Genomic DNA, 20,717 nt, shown 5'->3' with positions numbered 1-20,717 from the left:
TGAAGGTAAACCCGGATTATACATTAAAAAAAGAACGGGGAACCAAACTTTGAACTACCGTGGGAAATTGTTACCAACTGTCTAACGAGCCGAGGAGCAGCCCTGTAAATGTTTTAATAAAGCACTAAAGGTTTATTTTTGAACGAATCTAAGTGACTTTTTAAACCTAACTGTTGAATTCTCCCTGCCTTTTGTCGACCCGAGGAATTTGTGGTATGTTACATCCCGGTTGCGTAACGTGACCGCTAGGAGAGGCTCATTGCAGGCGCTAATGGAACGTTGAGACAGGGGAGATGTATCAGATTGTCCCCGTTGCCACGCGACACGCGCCACCGCAATGATACTTCTGCCTACGTTCCACGGTGCCGCAACGCCGTCTACCTGGCTCCACAGGTGAGAGGGGGTGCGCCAGGTCGACCGGGATCCTGACACGCGGGTTGCTGGTAAACGGGAGCCACGCTGGAGGAACTTAGCGGGGCAGGAGCCCTTCATCAGAAATAGCAGGAGAAGGGTAGGAGCCCAAATTAGAGGGCGGTGGTGGATGTAGGGAGAGAGGTGAATGCTGGAGGTGGGGGGAAAGAAAGCGGTTGTAAATGAGGGGAAAGATCGGTGGAAGAGGCAGGGGCGGGAAGAAGATGCACTTTGATCGATCTCTCTGCTGTCTCCTTCGCCATGAATTGGATGGTTCCATCTCCTTCCCTTTACTCCACCTCCTTCCCTCTCCATTACCAGAGCCACCCTCTCCCCCTGCTTGCTGGTGTGCCCTCCCTCCCTTATCCACGTATGACCTCTTGACTTTGGGACTATGCTCCTCCTCCTTCACCCCCCCCCCCACCACCATTTAGTTCAGGAGCCTGCCTACATTTTGCTCATTCCTTAATGAAGGGCTTAAGCCCTAAACGTCCGTTTGCTAGGAGTTTCTCCAGCATTGTGTTTTTAATTGGGTGGTACTGTTCAGTTGTCACCTCATTACAGGAAGGATGTGTAAGCTTGAGAGTGGGTGCAGAGGACATTTACCAGCATATTTCCTGGAAGGCAGAACATGTTTGCTGAATAAAGGTTATCTATGCTCGGACTCCTCTTTAGAGTGGCAGAGAATGAGAAGCTGCTTCATGAAGGTGTGTAAGATTACTAGAGACGTGGTTTGGGTGGACAGCCAGCATCTTTTTCCAAGAGCAGAGATGGCCAATACCACAGGACCAGTTTAAGGTGAGAGGGTGAAGTGTTGTGAGGTTGGGATGGGTTCGATTGGTGAAGTAGGTTTACTGAGGTACCACGGTCAGTGTAGCGTTAGCGCAACGCTATTACAGGACCAGTGACCTGGGTTCGAATCCAGTGCCGTTTGTAAGGAGTTTGTACATTCTCCCAGTGTCTGCTAATGTTTCCTCTGGGTGCTCCGGATTCCTCCCACCCTTCAAAATATGTGGGGAAGGGTTTGTAGGTTAATTGGGCGGCACGGGTTAATGGGTGGTAATAATTAACAACATTGTCAGCCAAAAGCCTGTACTGTACTGTTTCTGTGTGGTGGAATGTGTAGCCTTGGGCATGAGATCTTGTCTTTCGATGTATTTGGACAGAGGCCTCCTCCCTGCTTTTGAGCCCTCCAAGCTAATTTTTTCCCTCCCTTGCCTCTTTCTTCTTCCTCCTCTCCTCCCCATTCTTCCCATCCCTATTTTCTCAACTATTTGGGCCTTGGTGGTATGGATCCCACTAACCACCTGAGCCTGCTTGAAGTGATTGAATGAGGACCAGGACCCTGCTGGGCAACATCCACGCACAATGGTTGAAATCCCCACATCAGGGATTTGGCTGGTCAGGGTCTGTAGTGTTGCCCAGTTCCTTCATTATCTGGTGGATTCATGTCTCTCACCTGCCTCTCAATGCACTGAGCATGACTCTCACTGAGAATGTTCCTTGTAACTGCAGGGATGACCACACCACAGCCTTGCTGAGCAATGCCCTCATTCTTCCTCTCAGGAATAGGAAATGGCTTCAGCACTGTGGTGCCTGACTCGTGTCCAGGAAACGACTCATTTGTGAACTGTCCAATGACAAATCCAGGCCCACACAGTAAGATCTCCTCCTCAGTTGTGAGAAAATCCTCATCAATAACCTATGTTGGAAAGCTTTACAACTAAGAAGTGCGGGTTGTTCGCTCGTGAGGAACCCATGGGCTTCTATTAAGAAGCAGAGTGTTGCATACAGCATTCGACCAGCACTGGCAACATCACTTCTCATGTTGGACCAGCTCTTTTTAAAAAAATTCAGTGAGTACCAAAAATTAGTATTGAGGCATGTGTATGAAGGGCCACCCCAGAAAAAAATTTATAAAAGCAGATAATACCAAGAATGAAAGCTCCCACCTACTACTTCATCCATGCATGTTCTTTCTCAAGGGGTCACTTGTGGCCTGTGTCTGTAACGTGGCTCATCACTGGGCCCACTCGCAGGTGAAGGTGTCACCAGAGAGCCTCTGTCCCTCCTGATGTCATAATGGTGAAGACAAGCCTATATGCAATAACAAGGATCTCCCTGAGGCCACCCATTTCAATTCCCCACCCCATTCCCTTGCTGATGTGTCTCCATGGTTTCACATACCACCAGACTGAGACCACCTCCAGATTGGAACAGCACCTTATATTCCATCTGGAGACCCTCCAACCGGATGTCATTAACATTGACTTCTCCATTTTCTGTTCAGCACCTCCATCTATCCTGTGTACTTTCCTCCAGCTCTCTCTCTCTCTCTCTCTCTCCTCTTTTCCTCCTGTCTCCTTTCCCCCAGCTCTGCTACCACATAGAACCAAACAACCCCCTCCCTCTTTCCCAGTCATTTCTCACCTTTCCTCTCTTCTGTCCCATCCATATGCAATCAACACCTATTGTTTGTTGGTCTGTATCCCTCTCCCTGTCCATTCTTTCCCTCCTCAGCCTTTCATTTCAGACACCTGCCTACCTTTTCCCTCATACCTTGAAGGAAGGGCTCAGACCCGAAATGTCGTTTAATATCTTTACCTCCTTTGGAGGCTGCCTGCTGAGATCCTCCAACATTTCTGTAATTTTACTACAATCACAGCATCTGCAGCCTTTCATGTATCAGGCCGACAGCTCTGCTGTGCTTTATATTGCTCTCAACATCTTCAAACCTCGCCATTCTGTTACAACTTATGAAAAGGGGTTAAGTTTAAGGCAATGGACAAATCTGCCAAAAATCAGAATGGTGTTGTACCCGGTTAGATGTGAATAGACAATTGCAAATTCCAAAGGTCATCCGTTTCAGATGATGGAGGAATGTTTAAGGGAGGCATCCGAATGTTTAGGAGGTAGGGTACCCCACCCACCACACAGAGAGTAGTGGGTGCATGGAATGCTTGACTGAGTTGCCATATGGAGGCTGATACCATGGGGACAATTAAGGACTCTTAGACAGGTACGTGAATATCAGAAAAACAGAGGATTATGGGGGTGAGGTAGGGAAGGGTTAGATTGATGCTGGAATAGTTTATTGGCATAACATTGTGGGCTGACTGGTTGATCATAGACTAGTGCAGGCCTTAGTCTGGAATCACACAACCATAGAACACTATAGCCCAGAAACAGGACCCTTTGCCAAACCATTTTTTTGGTCTAGTCTTACTTGACTGCACCCAGACCATAGTCCTCCATACCCCTCCAATCCATGTGCCTGCCAAAATTCTTCTTAAATGTTAAAATTGAGCCCGCATTCACCAATTCCGATGGCATCTTGTTCCACACTCCCACCCTCTCTGTATAAAGAGGTTCCCCCTCACATTCCCCCTAAACTTTCCCCATTCACTCTTAACCCATGTATTCTGGTTTGTATCTCACTGACCCTCAGTGGAAAAAGCCTATTGACATTTACTCTGTCTATCCTCTCATAATTTTAAATACCTTGATCAAATCTTCCCTCATTCTTCTACACTCCAGGGAATAGTCCTAACCTGTTTAACCTTTCCCTGTAATTCAGTTCCTGAAATATCTGATCTGATAGCAGAATTCATGCCTTGAAGGCCATCCATGAACTAAAGATGTTTTGCAGTCTTCCAGGAGTTTCATGGTTACTCTCTTGGAGGGTTGGAAGCAGTTTTGGGCTCCTCGTTTAAGAAACAATGTGCTGATGTTGGAGAAGGTTCAAAGGAGGTTCACAAGGATGATTCTGGGAATGAAAGGTTATCATATGAGGGGAGCTTGACCGCCCTAGGCTTGTATTCACTGGAATTTAAAAGAATAAGGGGAGATCTTATTGAAACCGATTGTTGAGAGGCAGGGTCAGAGTAGATGTAGAAAGGTTGCTTGCCACGGTGGGAGAATCTGGGAAAAGAGTGCACAACTCAGGCTCAGCCACAAGGGGAAGGCATCTGCGGGCATTATCCCACAAACAAGGTGCTGTGACCCCCCATATGGTCGTGGCCATCACTGGCTGTCAGACCCGCCCCACTCCCTCCCACGTCACTAGTGCGTAGAGACACAAGCGACTCTCCACCTGCCTTTGGCCATAGCATTAGCGTGTCAGTAACGTCTAGTGACACTTGACGCAATAAAAGGAGCGCCCTAGTGACTCTCGTCGGAGGGGTAGAATAGTGTTAACAACAGGTAGGTCCCAGCTACCCCAGCCCCAGATAAATTCAGGATCAAAGGACATCCACTTAGAACAGAGAGGTGCAGAGGAATTTATTCAGCCAGAGAGTGTTGAATCTGTGGAATTTGTTATCACAGGTGGTGGTTGTGGAGGCCAGGTCATTGGGAGTATTTAAGAGATTGATCGGTTCTTGATTATCCAGGTTATCAAAAGTTATGGAGAGTTGGCCAGGCAATGGCACTGAGTGGGGGAATGGATCAGCTCATGGGGCAGACTCAATGGGCTGAATAGCCTACTTCTGCTCCACCAAGTCCTTTGGTCTTGTACATTTACAGAGACTGGCTATTTTCACTTGAATACAAGTTTTCTCATTCTCATAGTTCTGGATAAATGGACTAGAACTTTGGCTGGTAGTCCAGTAACCTCACGGAGGCCACCATACCTGGTCGTCGTTGTGTGGTCTGTTCAGTCACGCCTTTTCTCTTTCAGATGTCAGGGACAAGCTTTGAGACGAGATGCTACACTACCTCCTCGCTCACATCGCATACCACTTCAGCCGACAGCTGCCTAAACGCAATCGAGCAAAATTGTAAGCAGACTGGCGAGTTGGAATATTTTCAAAGTCCACACTGGTAGAGGCATGGGTTGGTAGGTTAAATGGCCTCAGTAACTCACCCCTCGTGTGCAGCGAGGAGTAAAATGGAAGGGCAGTTGATGCGAAATCTTGGCAATAACATGGGTGGTGGAAAAGGGTGCTTGATGGTCAGTATACATTGATGGGCTGAAAGGTTATTTTCACTCGATGAGAAGGCTGACTTCTTGCTGCGCCACAATATTCCCCGAGCTCAGATTGGATGGGGTTTCCTGCAGATTTATTGTTAGAGTACGCACATGACATCACAAACAACCTTGAGATTCTTTTCCCTTGTGGCCGAGGCACAATTTGTACTTTTGGTAGCACAAAAAAACCGACCTCAAGAAAAGACACACACGAAAGAGAGAAATGTGAACAAACTTACTGTGATGTGGACAAAAACATTCCGTTGTAGCGAGCTGCTACAAGCTGTGGCTCAGCGGAGCCTACAGCATAGGAGAGGTTAGAGCTGCATCCAGGTTAGCTGAGAAAGAACACGTTGTTCCCAGAAAGAACGACATGAACCCCAGTTGAGTGGAGTTAACATTGAATTTATTGGGCTCACAGCCCTGCTTTAATTCTCAAGATGAGGGGTGTGGTCAAATCCCTCTCAGTACTGATTGGTGCATTTGACATCCACTTTTCTTGATAGGCCAATTGGGCTCCTGTAGTTGTGGCCAATTGGAGGGCAGCACTGCAGGCCTCGTGCAGCCTGCTGGATCGTCACGTTTGTCCTTCATTTTGTGAGGCATCTCGAGGGGGCCACAGCACAGTAATAAATAACATACAAAGTAGAAGTCCTTGAAGGAGTCTTCAGAACAGAGGAGCATTAACTTGTGCATGAGGGGGTTGTTGGGTTGTGGACATTGATGACATTTCAAGATTATTTTATTGTCATGTAATAAAATGGAAAATATGATATTTCACAAAATTACTTTCTGTCTACCATAAGGCAGACAAAGACTCGCTACCAGTCAAAATTCTGCAGCTGGAGAAGAAAGAGAAGCATTTGACAAACAGAAACAAGTGCTGGGGCCAACTCCTCTCTCAACCAAACCGAACGTGTCCAGCAGAGCTTTCCAGCTGTGTGCCAGAGAAAAGTTGACCACCTGTTGCCTTCCATGGATACTGCCTGACCCACTGAGGTCCTTCAGTATTTAGCACATTGCTATTGTAAATCAGTGCCTGATGGTTCATGTGGACTTGATGGGCCAAAGGACCTGCTTCCATTCCATAGGAGTGAAACACGTAAATCTGCAGACGCTGTGAATGTAGTAAAAACACAGAAATGCAGGAGGAACACAGCCAGTTTCGCAGTGTCCAGAGAAGGTAAAGATATATTACTGATGTTTCGGGCCTGAGCCCAAAATGTCGGTAATATATCCAACTCCTTTGGATGCTGCGAGACTAGCTGAGTCCCTCCAGCATTTGTGTTTCCATTCCGTACTACTCTAACTCTTGTCTGCTGAACAATTCACTGAGCAAATCTTCTATCTCCTCTAGTGTTTTCCCTACACCTTGCCATTAATCAACACAATTTACCTGACCTGTTGCAAGTCAAGTGGTTTTCAGCTCCCTTACATAACGATTTAAATTTATTTCCATGATATAAACCTGGATCATTCCTTGGGCCGATCACAAGATGACGACATTTGTGGCTTGTGATCTGTGTGCTATATTTACTTATTTATTCTTAATGTAGGGATCTAAACGAGATGGCATTTCTGCTTGTAATGTCTCCCTTACAGATATGTGTTTCGTGGAGTACGTTGGTTTGGAACAGAGTTACCACCACACTCAGCTCAATTTATTGCCTTGGATCACCCAACATTGATGCACCTAAATCTTGTCAAGTTGAGAATGTTGTAGCCATGAACAGGGCCAGATCAAGCTAGTACAGGGCCTGTAGCATATGCTATAAATGGACCCAAATTTGGAAAATACACAAATATTAAAACATATAAACCCATGCCCATGTGAAAATTGCTTTGCACAAGTATAGACTACCCATTGTTATGAAAGTATCGCATTGATAGGCTCGGGTCATTTTGTGAGTGAACAGATTGTTAAAATGCATTCCTAATCACTGGAGACAAGAACATAGAATTGAAGAGTCAAAAACATTGTATTTTAGAATTCAAGGGATTCTGTCCGGGATTTTAAATTTTTTAAAATTGAAATACTCACATTCCCCTGGGCACCAGTAAACTGAGCAGTGAAGATTCATTGCTTAAAATTTGCAGGACCGCTTCGGGGCTGCTCCAGCACCTCGAGGAGGCTCAGTGCAGAAGAAATGGCTGTCTTTGTTACCCATCATCCCCCACGCAGCTGGAACTGCTCTGCCAGCACCAGGGAAATGCCGCCACCTGCTTTCTTTCAATTAATTACTGAATTAAAATTATAACCCTAATTGAAGGTGATAATTTGCGAAAAGTCCCTAACCTTAAACACCCAGTCATTCATAAAAGTTCAAGGCAGTATAGTATTCCAGTAATAGAGCAAGCATTTAGAACAGGGCCCTTGAAAATGCGGGGCCTGTAGAATATGCTACTTTTGTACTACATTAAACCAGCACTATACTTGAAGATAAAATGGATAGGCTGGGATAATTTTCTTTGGTTGAGGGGAGACATGCTATAAATTGTGATGTTTAAAATGAGTGGCTTCAAAGACACAACAAGGAATTATTTCTCTTAACAGAGAGTTCAAATCCTCTGGAGTCAAAGATTAAAGCAGTGCTTCTCAACCTTTTACTTTCCACTCACATGCCACTTTAAGTAATCCCTACACCATCGGTGCTCTGTGATTAGTAAGGGATTGCTTAAGGTGGTCTGTGAGTGGGAAGGGAAGGTTGAGAATCACTGCTCTAGACCCAATTGTTACTGAAATATTTTGCTTGATAAAAATTGTCATTGGTTCATTTCCTTTGGAGTGATGAAACCGTGCACATAACGAGTCAATTAAGGACAATTAAAATAGTGGTTTTCAAACTTTTTCTTTCCACTCACATCCCACCTTAAGCAACCCCTTACTAATCACAGAGCATAGGGATTACTTAAAATGGGATGTGAGTGGAAAGAAAAAGGTTGCAAACCACTGGATTAAAGCCTTGAAGAGAGTCAGAGAAAAATCCTTAGAATGAGAGGCCTATGGGGGGAGGGGTATGGAACTCGCTGCCTGAGGAAAGGTAGAAATCCCCATCACATTTCAAATACAAATTAGAACAGTTACAACTCCGATAATTTTGAACCCTTGATGGTCGAGCATCTGGTTCACTCAGACCCGGTTTATACTCTCCCTCAAAACTCATCGGAGCGCCAGTCTATGTGATCCTCCAAAGCACACCAGGTTTACTGGAAAATTATTCTATTATACTGAGTAACATCTTGAAATGTGGAGTAAAAGAGTGAGCATTAAAACAGATGACATTTCACTGTTTGGAAAGTCTGCCGGTCCAACATGACCAAAATCCTCAGTGCATTGAGTATCAGAGTTCACTGTTGTAAAAGAGCTGCGATTTCCGCAGAGCTGGAAGGTGGGATTAGGTCAGGCAGTGCCAAACAGGCTCCTTCTGGAAAAGCACAATGTTAGGGAAACTCAACAGGTCAAACAGTGTACTTTATATGACAAAGATACACAACTAACATCTCGGGCTTTAGCCCTTCATCAAGGTATGGGATTAGTGTGAAACGGGTAGAGGGCGAGCATTTGAGGACTGAAATAAGAGAGGGGAGTGGTGAAGTTGAGACAGTTGATTTCTTGGTGGCAATTAGAAATAAAAAGATCCTGGTTGTGGAAGTGGGCATGGAGATGGAGACAATGGAAGAAAAGTTCAGCATCATGGTCTGTGCGCAACTTAATGAGTGGGCGAAGGGGGAAGGGGAACAAGGGTGAGGGCTCTGCTGAGGACAGAGCATTCAGTGTCTGAGAGGGGATGGTAAAGACCTTGATGAAGGGCTCAAGTCCTAAATGTTGATTATGCATCTCTATGCTTTGTGAAGTACACTGTTTGACCTGCTGAGTTTCTCCAACATTGTTTTTACTTCACTCACAGAGTCTGCAGATTTTGTGTTTTCTCCGCCCTCCTCCTGTGTCAGACTTTAATGTCATCCCGGTGTTAGACTGTGTTGTTAGGAGAGGAAAGGAGCAGTGTCGTGGAACTGAGTCGAAGATGTGCCTCTCATGGGAGATAACCTTGTCATTGGAGTGATGTGTCAGTTGGCTGAAGATCTGTGAGAATCCACTGAGCTTATCTCACTATGCTCTCGCCAAACTTTCAGGCCTGTTTGCTTCACAGATACGAAGCCTGATGATCATCTGACTCCTGCAGGGAAAGAGTTGAAATAAAACTCTTGTCATTTCCATTGAGAAGAGTAAAGACTGTGAAATTCCATCTCCAGCCCACATCCACTTCATTACCAGGGTGATTATGTGGGAAGGTCTCTTGGTAATGTATTTTCATTAGTATTAGTGCAGCATTCTCGGAATTCCCACATTTTTGAGTTGATTTTGTTGTGGGCATCAGTTACATACACTGATACACAGGTCAGCACATATTCCATCAAATGCCTATGTGAAAGCCAGCAGTTGCTGCCATATGGACAAAAAGCTCTCATCTCAGGTAACAATTATGCAGTCAATTTTCAAATTTTTCTTCTTGAAAGAGCATTATTCTTCAATTCTGCGCCAAGTTTTCCCTGGACCTCATGATCCCTGATTAGGCAACAGACAACCCAGCCCCTGATATCTATCCAATCCAGTTTAAATCAGTCTAGGTTCCAACCATTTACTCATTTAAGAAGGTGGGGGGGGGGGGGGTGAGTTCACTGCACAGTGGCTTCTTTCAGCTATTTGAATCCAATCTGGATCATTTAGGATCCATGCCCCTACTTTTCATTGATGCCAAAACGTTATGAGTTTTCTTTTTTCTTTTATGCTTTATTGATTAAAAGAAAGAAAAAGAAAAAAATATCTCATTTCTAACTCCAACCTATTACCTGAGTAATTACTCTCAAAGCGAGGCATCAACTACTAATAGTTCAAGAAAAAGGAGTTTGTTTTTCATAAAAAGCAAAACAATTGATCTATAAATTTTGAAAGTAATTGAAAAAGGAACCCCAGAGAGAAAAAAATTAATACTCATTTCAGCCATTGAACTCCTGGTTTTCTCTGGAGAGGGGGATGCCATCATACGCAATAACCATTGTGTCTGTGTGGGAGGGACATCATCTTTCCACCGCAGCAGAACGAACTCGCCATCAGGAAAACAAAACCAACTCCGTGGGATTGAGATGGAGTCAAAATTCAGTCCAATGGTCCATTCATTCCAAAAATAGCAATAAAAGGGCTCGGAGAGAGATTTATAGCAAGAATTAAAGAGAGTCAAAAATACCTCTTTCCAGGGAGGGACATTGCCAGAATATATGATATAAAGGATCTTCCAGAGTTGAACACATCAGATTTAGAGGATATATTGGGGTAAAATTTAGCGAACTGAATTTTGGAATAGAGGGTCCTATGGACAACTTTAAATTGTAATAAAGTATATTTCAGCCACAATATACAGGAACAGAAGTAGGCCATTCAACCCATCAAGTCCACTCTGCCTTTTCATCATGAGCTGATCCATTCTCCCACTCAACCCCTGTCCCCTGCCTTCTCCCCATAACCTTTGATGCCCTGACTATTCAGATACCTATCAATCTGCCGAAATACACCCAACAACATGGTCTCCACCGTCACTTGTGGCAACAAATTCTGGAGCTTCGCCACCCTCTAGTGAAAGAGATTCCCCCTGCATCTGTTTTAAATGGGCGTCCTTCAATCCTGAAGTTGTGCCATCTTGTCCTCGACTCCCCAGCCAATGGAAACAACCTTGCCACATCGACTCTGTCCAGGCTTTTCAACCTTCAAAATACTTCTATGAGGTTCCCCATCATTCTTCTGAATTCCAAGGAATGCAGTACAAGAGCCGTCAAACGTTGATCATACACAATTCTTCATGTGATACCTTTCTCCGATCCACTGAACACTGTTAAAAGATCACTTTTCTTTGCAACCATGAATATTTATGTTTCTAACCTTTTATCTTCTTTTCCTTTCTCATGTTATATTGTGGTAATTTAATGCATACCATTCTCATTGGCGCACCTCAAGTAACTATGTGGCTGCAGCAAGTCAGAATTTTGGTGTCTGTACGTTGTATAGACAATAAACGCTCATGTGTACGTCTGCTCAAAGGACCACAACTCACTGTACAAATCTGCCAATGGGAGAAACAAAAGTTGCTGGAAACACTCAGCAGGCCAGGTAGCATCTGTGGAAAGTGAAACAGTGAATGTTTCAGGTCAAACATTACCATTGGCAACCCTTTCTGCTCCTGTTGAAATTGAGGTCTTTCGTTTGAATATGAGTGTGTTTATTGTCATGTACACAAGTACCATGTACAGAAACACTGGAATCCTCACTCGCTTGGTCTGAGCTGTGTTCACAGCTCCTCGGTTTTTTGCAGTCTTGGGCGGAACAGTTCCCATACCACGCAGTGATGCACCTTGACAGGATACTTTCAATGGCAAGAGCGATTTAAAAATAGCAAGTTTAGGAGTTCTTCCTGGTTGCGCTTTGGACTGAAGGCCTTCTGTCTTGGCTGAGGAACATGATGTAGAATTGGATGACAAATGTTCAACACAGTCAGGTCGAGAGTTTAGTGACACCGAGTCCATGCAGTCTTTTAAAGTTTGGTTTGTGCTTTGAATGTTTACAAAACATGACATTTATTAACCATGTCACAAATTTGTATTTGCTTTCAGCCACATCCTGCTGGCTCTGCTCGTGGCGGCCTTTCTTTTCCCGCAGTTGTTTGTGCTTGTTTGGTAAGTTGAATTGTTGGAAGGAGCTGACCTTCCCTGAAACGTGCCAGCGGCGGTCTGGTTCGCCTCAGTCCCTCATCTCTCTGGTCTTGTCCACAAAAGGACACTCAAAGAAGAAGCATCACAAGTGGCCTTTTGCCTGACTCCATTTCATTTGGTGATGGTCAATGTCATTGCGCAGAAGGCCATTTGGCCCACTGGGTTTGTGCCAACTCATTGGTGGAGCTGTCGATTAATCATCCCCCCACCTGATTGTAATTCGTTGTGTACAAAGAAGGGTTTTCACCATCCATTTTGCAGATCACTTTGAACCTCTCGAGCCCACAACTCACTGGAAACTATCAGTTCCATAATATGCAGAACTTACAGGCAGGCAGTCTCTTTCTTCATTCATTGGTTTTTCTGTGACCAAATTCCATTTAATACCATTGGCTAAAAACTCGGTCAGGCTCAGAATTAATAGTTGATTTCATGTGTGGGGCACACAGTTCCAACTTTCTGCTGGACAGTTCACCTTGACCTCTGACATTCTTTTTACTATAACACACATTCTGCCCCACGGGTCCATGTCAGCAGAGTACTAATTTTTCCATCCAACTTCTTGGTGATCGATTCTCTGTCACATGCTATCAACTTGCAATGTAACCTGAGGACCACCTGCTTATTAAAAACACCACAGGAACCAATTCCCGTTATTTAATTTAGCATACAACAAGCCCTTCTAGCCCATGACACCCAAATACCCCAATTAACCTCCAACTCTGGTACGTATTGAAGCGTGGGAGGAAGCTGGAGCATTCGGAGGAAACCCATGCAGACACGGGGAGAAGGTACAAAGTCCTTACAGACAACGCCAGATTTGAACCCAGGTCACTGGCGCTGTAATAATGTCACACTAACCTTGCTGTCCTTTATCTTTGTTCACTGATATTGCACAAGCTCTTCTGGATCAGCAATTTGAGTCTCTCCTGCTGGTCTTGTTACTCTCTCGCACTTCAGATGTTCAAAAATCACTTGCAATGGCTGAGCGATACAGTTGGAAGCACCTTCTGAAATTGTTCAATGAGAATTAATTTTGAAAGCAGAATCCAATATAACTCACACAGAATGATTCAGAATAAATTCCTACCTTCAGGTTCATCATCTTGTTGCTTATCTTCCAGGCCAAGGTCATCAAGATATTGTGACCAGCCCCTTCTGCACAGTCTGACCACATTCATCATTTTCACTTTCCTCATGACAGGTAGGAGACCAAGTCTGCAATCCACAGTGATTAGGTAGCAGTTGTGTAGGTCTCTCTCTCTCTCTCTCTCTCTCTCTCTCTCTCTTTCTCTCTCTCCCCCATCCCTCTTTCTCCTCCCCTATTTCTCTCTTCCATCTAAAATAATTGAAAATGACATTAGTTTTTAGTGAATTGAACAGAACCAAGTGAAACATGACAGGCTGCAGACGGAAAGATACATTGCCAACATTGTCTCCGATAGATGTTGAAAAGACGAGATGAGTTCCTCCAGGATTTCGATGTGTTTACTTTGATTAGAACCAAGAGACTCGAGTTCCAGAGCCTACATTCAGTCTGAGTGCCTTATTACAGACAAATTACTCATTGTCTCCAACCTAAAAGTGTAATTCTCAGGTTGAAGACCAGACATTAAGATGACAGGCTTGAGATCCTGGTTTATAGTTTCACCAGATCAGAGGAAGTTAAGAAGGTTGAATATAATTTTTTAAATTAATGAAGGGTTTGGCTCATGTGAATAAGGGAATAATTGCCTCTGGGGAATGAGTGAAAAGACCTTATCAATTGAATTCCTGAGACCATAACCAGATGCAGGAGCACAGGGAAAGAATGGGGGGTTACTCAGTTACAGGAGAAATTTAAATTTGGACATACAGCATGGTAACAGGCCCTTTTGGCCCATGCATTTCGAATGGTGGCAGGAAACTGGAGCCCCCGGGGAAAACCCATGCAGATGTGGGGAGAACGTACAAACAGCGTGGGATTCGAACCCAAGTCTCTGGCACTGTAAAGGCATTGCACTAACCGCTATGCCAGCCTTAGGATTTTAAAAGAAGTGATTTGTGGGACAAGGGTGTCCAAACATTTATTGCCTATTGCAAGTTGCCCTTGAATGAAGAACTATTTGGTGAATCTCCTCCTACTGTGTTGCTGAGGAGGGAGATCGGGGACTTTGACCCAGCAACACTGAAGAAATGGGTGCAACTTGGAGGGGAACCTAAAGGTGGTGTTGGAAGAGGAGATAGGGTTGCAAGAAGCTGCTGGATGTAGCCTTGACAAGATGCTGCAAGGGCATCTTGTAGAAGCTACACAGTACAAGCACATCTGGTAGGATGTCAGTCAATCTGATGCCTGATCCCAGATGCTGCTGAACTTCCTTGAATTTGTCCGGACACTAAATTGGAGAATTCATTCAATCCCCCTCCTGTGCCATGTGTGTTACATTGCTGGTTCTTGGCAAGCAGTAGTGAGAGTCTACGAGTCCGTGCTGCCCAATTTACACCCAAATGACCGACAACCCCCAGCATATTTTAAATGTGGGAGGAAACCGGAGCCTCCAAGGAAAACCCACACAGATACAGAGAGAATGTACCAACTCCTGACTGACAGTGTGGGAATTCGAACCTTGGTCCTGATCGCCGTCTCTGTAAAGGCGTTGGACCAAACACTGTGCCAGCCATGCTGCCAGTCCAGCAGGAAAGGGCTAGTATGAACCTTTGGACTGATGGACCATCTAATTCTGATTAACTGGAGTTCAGGGGATGAGACTGAAACGTATCCATGGTGGTGGAGTCCTTGACAGGTGGATATGAGTGGGATTCATCCTGTGGCAGAATCTTAATCTTGAGGCAGAATGAGAGTGTTTTCTATTCTTTCTGAGAGCTGTGGGTCTGAAACTGAACTTCCTCATTAAGACAGTGAAAGCAGAATCAAAACTGTTTGGGCAGGAATGGATGGACACCCTCCAAGTCACCCTGTTTTCTCATTATTGCTGAACCTGAATCGTGGAACTCCTCCTCATCAGGGGTGAAAAGCATGTCAACAGGGTTAGGTAAGAGAGGCTGAGTACTTCGAATTCACAGGAGGGCAGGTGATTTGATTTTTAGCATTGCCAGGAGTGTGAATCTCCATTGGAGCTCCTTGACAGGAAGGAAGGAAATCCACCAGTTGTTGCAACAGCATGCTTGTTAAGGGAACACATGTTTCTAATTCTCATGCACCTCTTTGCAGGATTCACTTTCCTCTTGACCTTGATGGACCCAATTCCTTGCACGTTGAAAGTGGCTTTCCATGCTTTTGGAGTTGGATCATTTCTTCAGGGCATCTTAACCACCGCATTCACCGTTGCTGCACCTCAGTGTGTGAGTTTCTCCTTCTTGTTAAGTGTGGCATTGAGCCAAAAACTCCTGACCTTGTTGGATAAGCTGAAGTGGATGGTTGATCTGCCTCTACGGTCTTCCCATGAGGTTATTTTGGACAAGTATGGATCTGACCACATGCTAAATTCACTGATCACAGTTAAGCGATGTGTTATCCTGTGTCATTCAATGTGATTAAAAGAACTTTAAGTGGAGACCACTGGGCCCTTGACCTTACTGCTGTTATTTGGGGTTCAATGCCCCCAGTCCATTTTCCAATCTGATCACTATCTTCCTGGTGTTCAGAAATAAATAATTCTCAGCGTTGAACACCCTCTGAGCCTCTGCATCTCACTGGGTGGGGAATTGCAAAGACTGACAGGAATTTGACCATTGCCACTGTCACCTGGAGTCTATGCCTCCAGGTTCAAGCGTCTGCACCAAGCAACATGCACCCTACCAATGTCTTGTTCTTCTCAACTCCATTTGAGTTCAGGACCATCCCACTCTTCCCCTCACCCCAGGAATCACCAGTCACCCTTGGCCGTGATGCCTCTGCAGCCTGCGCTCCTCTTTGGAGCCACACTTGTTGCCCAGGGTGAGTTTTCACTTGCCAAAGCCCTGTGGAACTGCAATGACTTTCTTCCTGGAGAGCTCCTTCTGCCTCACAGTGAGGGCAAAAATTACAGAAGGCATCGACCACCCTCTCCCTGGTTGATGACATTTAAAACGTACAAATGGCTGACATGTACGAGGCAGGTCTGGACTCAGTTACAGCAGAATCAAACACAAGAGAAACTGTTAAATGCTCAATGAGGCCCAGCACCAGAGGGGAAATCCTGCAGGAAGAGAAAGTCGCGTCAGACTTTCCACTGATTATTCCGGGGGCTTACAGTTATTAGGTCTTTGACTCATGGAGAATTACAGCATGGAAAAAGGCCCTTCAGCCCTCCAGGTCTGTGCCTACCATCATCCACCCATTCATCCCATGATTTTGTTCTCCCCACATTCTCATTGACGACATCCCCCACCCCAACAAATTCCACCACTCCCCATGCACAGGGTTGTGGGGAGTTTACAATCTGAGCATCCAGGGTTTTGGTGGGGGAGGGGGGTGGAAATTGCAGCACAGTTCACTGGGAGAACATGGAAATTCTGTGCAGGTGGTATGTGAGTGGAAAGAAAAAGTATGAAAACTACTGAGTTATAAAGACAGATTGGAAAGGCTGGTACTGTTTTCCCCGTAGTGAACTATGAGAAGCATGGATAGACAACCAGTCTGTTCCTCAAGGAAGGGGAGAAAAGACAGAGGCTAAAGGCGAGATGAACAAGGTTGAAAGATGAAGGGGTAAACACAAAGTATGCGTAGCCCTGACCCTGTGAGATGCAGTCACTGTTGTAAAGAACTAAAGCTATCATTGCATAAGTTGAGAGAGAGAAAATCACCTTAAAAATTTCCTGTCACATACCGTTTTTAATTTCCTGTCATATTTTAAGTCTACTTCTAGTATATAAAACCATGACGTGCAACGTGTCATTGAAAATTCATTCTCTGTATTCGCACTTGGACTCCTTATTTGCTGATCTTGGTGCAGTCAGTGTCGACCATGGAAAATGTATCAGGGCAACTGGAATCCATCAATGCCGGCTGACTATTGATGGACACTGACACAAGAAGCATCAGTTGCTGATTACAAATGAAAATTAGTGGCAAAACATTTTTTGGCCAGTTGAATTAACGCAAAATGTCAACAGCATGATGCGATTAAACCTGCTAAATTCAATAAAAGTTCATTTAATGTTCCTACAACTTCCTACATGATGCAGCAAATCTGAAATTATCTTTGTGTTCAGCTTGAAGTTGTCCATCATAATCCCCAATTTAAGCAAACTTTTGAAAAAATATTGTTATCCAGTGTAATTTGGTGTTAATATATATGGGATTTTCATTCTGTCTTTGTTAGGTGAACACCATTCCAGAGCTGTACTACCTGTCGTTTGTGTTGTCAGCACTAAGTGTGCTTGCCACAGGTTTGTACCCTGTTATGGTCGAGATGCTCCTCCTCCCTGTGTCACAGCTGCCCATTTCCGCCGAGGGCTGCCCTCTGCGTTACTGGAGTAAAACGTGCAAGTCTGCAGACACTGGTTGAAGTACAATGTTGGAGAAACTCAGCAAGTCAAACAGTGTAGCAAAGATACAGAACCAACATTTCAAGACTTGAGCCCTTCATTCAAGGAATGGGCAAAATATAGGGAGGTGCCAGAGTTCAGCTGCCGACCTCATTTTGCTCACATTTTGAAGGGCTCAAATCCAAAACGTTGGTTAGCTGTCTTTATCTTTGCTAATATGAAGGACACTGCTTCTCCAGCATTGATTTTTTTTTAATCCACTGTGTTACCAGGTCAGCTATTCTCTGCTCTGTCCATCTGGGCACCTTTGTCACTCCTACATTTCGCAACTGTTAATGCTCCTTTGCTTTAATACTGACGTTGACTGCACAGCTGTGGTTCGCCTTCTTTCTCTAATTGCTCCCACTAATCCATCAACTGGATGACCTCCACAACTAATCCCTATGGCAACCCTGGCCTCACTGCTTTACCTATATTTCTTTTGTCAGATCCATTCCTGTCACACACCTCGATTTCTCTCAAGATTTAAGATTCCTTTATTGCCATGTAATATTACACCATATTGCCCTGTGACACAATATGACACAAAGACTTGCCATTAGTGTCGTTCGGTTCCCTTGTTCCCAGTTCTCAAGAAGGGTTTACGACCTGAAACGTGAACGCTGAAAGAGGCTCCACTGATGCTGCCCGACCAACATTTTGGTCACTTCAGATTTACAGCAACTGCATTTTTGTTTGCTTTTTGTGACAGATCCGACTGCACTTTAATCCCTTACAAGGCTTCTCCTTGACCAAGGGCTCGGATCAGAGACATCGACTGTTGTCTGATTCGAAGGTTGCTTTACTTCACGTGTGAATCTTTAGGGGTCCTCTCCTGCATCTGGTGCTCCCGTTTGGGGAGGGGCGGAGGGGGGGGTGGTGGAGGGACACTGGACACAGACTAAGTTTTGTTGAGAACATTTGTTCTGTCTGCTTCAACAGCAAAGACCACCCAGTGGCCACCCATTTCAATTCCACAGATCATTGCCACATTGACATATCTGCCCAAGGCCTCATGTACCACTAAACCGAGGCTATGCACAAATGAGAGGAACCAGCATTCTTGTGTTTAGAAAACCTGACTATTCTATCTCCAACCAGAGAGCATTAACATGGACACCAATTTCATTCAACCTCTCCCCTCCTTCCTTCAGCTTCCCCCTTCCCTCTCTACCCTCCCATCTGATTCCAACAACGGTCTCTTGCCTTTCGGCCTGTGCTCTTCCCCCCCCCCCACTTTTTTTATTCAGGCACTTGCCGCCCCCCCCACCCCCCCACCCCCCCCCCGTACCTTGACAAAGGGGTCAGGCCCGAAACATTGATTCCCCTTTCCTCCCTATGGATGCTGACCAGCAGGGCTACTCCAGTACTTTGGTGTCCTGCACTCAACTCCAGCATCTGCAGATTTTCTTGTTTAACTAATTTCCTCAGGAGTGTGATTAATTCCGCTCCATTCAAGCCTATTCTGATTTTAAAATATTTATTTCAACAGTGTTCATCATTCTCCTGCTCCCGTTCTGGCTGATCAATGTTCTCTACCCAGGACTGCTCCTATCACCAGGCCCACCAGCTGCAATTTGCCACCAGCCAGTTGCTGACTGCTCTTGCTTGTGGTACATTTAACAAGGCACTCAGACCCAGAACAATCCCACACATGCATGAATAATGCATTTGGTTGCTGTGCAACAGAAGCCTCTGGAACATTCCAGTTCAAGAGTTCAGAATCAGGATTTATTGTCATGAACGAGTCATGAAATTCGGGGTTTTACAGCAGCTTCGTAGAGCAAACGTTCATATTATAACCATCTTACAACATTACCATGAAAAATAAAATAAAAAATAGTGCCCAAAAAGTAAGGCCGTGTCTTTGGTTCGTTGATTATTCAGGAATCTGATGGCAGCAGGGAAGAAGCTGTCCTTGTGCCGCTGAGTGCTCGACTTTAGGCTCCTGTACCCTTTCCCTGATGGTAGCAGAGTGAAGAGGGCCTGGCCTGGGTGGTGGGGGTCTTTGAGGAGAGAAGCTGGTTTATTTAAGACACTGTCTCATGTAGATGCCCTCGATGGAGTGAAGTCTGGTGCCTGTGATATCGCAGGCTGTGTTAACCCTCTGGAGTTTATTCTTGTCCTAGGAGTTGGCCCATCCATACCAGGCAGTGGTCCAACCAGCCAGAATGCTCTCCACGAAACAACTGTAGAAGTTTACTGGAGTCTTCGGTGACTTACTGAACCTCCTCAGACACCTCACAAAGTATCGCCTTCTTCGTGATTGAATCAACGTGGAGGCTCCGGGACAGATCCTCAGAAACGTTGACACCCAGGAATTTAAAGTTCTTTTTTTTTTTATTTTTTTTTTTTTTTAATTTTTTATTTTTCACACCATAAATCACAATAGCCATGATATACACTTTTTCTTTTCCACACATTTACAGTGACTTTTTCTCCCTCCCCCCTCCCTCCTCCCAAGCCACCCCCCCATCCCCCCCCCTCTCATCCATTTTAGTTATACAATCTAGGTTGCACTAATTCAGTTAGACAATGTTGTCATTCAACAAAAATACACCAGAAATTCTACTGAGTCCATTCTTTTCTTTTCTTCTCCTTCCATCAACTTAGGTAATGTTTGTTCCCGGTAGGTTTTCGCTATTGTATTTAATGTAAGGCTCCCATACTTGTTCGAATATTTCAATATTATTTCTTAAACTATATGTTATTTTTTCTAATGGAATACATTTATTCATTTCTATATACCATTGTTGTATTTTCAAATTATCTTCCAATTTCCAGGTGGAATTTAAAGTTCTTGACCCTCTCCACGACTGAGCCCTCGATGAGGACTGGGTCATGTTAACCATATAACCATTTACGGAGCGGAAACAGGCCATGTTGGCCTTTCGAGTCTGCACCGGTTCACTGATTCCCCCGACTTTTTCCTTAAGTTCACAATGATCACCTTGGTTTTGCCGACGTTGAGCACAAGGTTGTCGTTACACCATTCAACGAGCTGACCTATCTCCCTCCTATAGGCTTCCTCATGGTTGTTTGTGATAGTTCGTTCACACTATTCCAG

At 44.8% G+C, this 20,717-nt stretch overlaps 2 protein-coding genes across 2 annotated transcripts in view; one reads left to right on the top strand and one right to left on the bottom strand.

Annotated features, from left to right (window-relative positions):
• The window catches only part of nmnat1 (nicotinamide nucleotide adenylyltransferase 1), a 56,298-nt gene extending 53,825 nt beyond the window's left edge, over positions 1 to 2,473 (bottom strand). The window contains exon 1 of the mRNA XM_069915562.1: positions 2,364 to 2,473. The gene's annotated coding sequence lies outside the window, so the exon portion shown is untranslated. The remainder of the gene's footprint in view (positions 1 to 2,363) is intronic.
• On the top strand, positions 400 to 19,507 carry LOC138754332 (uncharacterized). The gene is made up of 8 exons (XM_069918456.1): positions 400 to 511; positions 5,090 to 5,189; positions 6,187 to 6,379; positions 12,044 to 12,106; positions 13,267 to 13,346; positions 15,354 to 15,484; positions 17,446 to 17,512; positions 19,143 to 19,507. Exons 2-8 carry the CDS (start codon positions 5,090 to 5,092, stop codon positions 19,271 to 19,273), a joined length of 765 nt encoding a protein of 254 aa, XP_069774557.1. The 5' UTR covers positions 400 to 511; the 3' UTR covers positions 19,274 to 19,507.
• Positions 19,508 to 20,717: the final 1,210 nt, after the last annotated feature.

Source organism: Narcine bancroftii, chromosome 2, assembly GCF_036971445.1.
Source record: "Narcine bancroftii isolate sNarBan1 chromosome 2, sNarBan1.hap1, whole genome shotgun sequence".
In the NCBI taxonomy this organism is placed as follows: domain Eukaryota; kingdom Metazoa; phylum Chordata; class Chondrichthyes; order Torpediniformes; family Narcinidae; genus Narcine; species Narcine bancroftii.
This window is presented reverse-complemented; position numbering and strand designations above follow the sequence as displayed.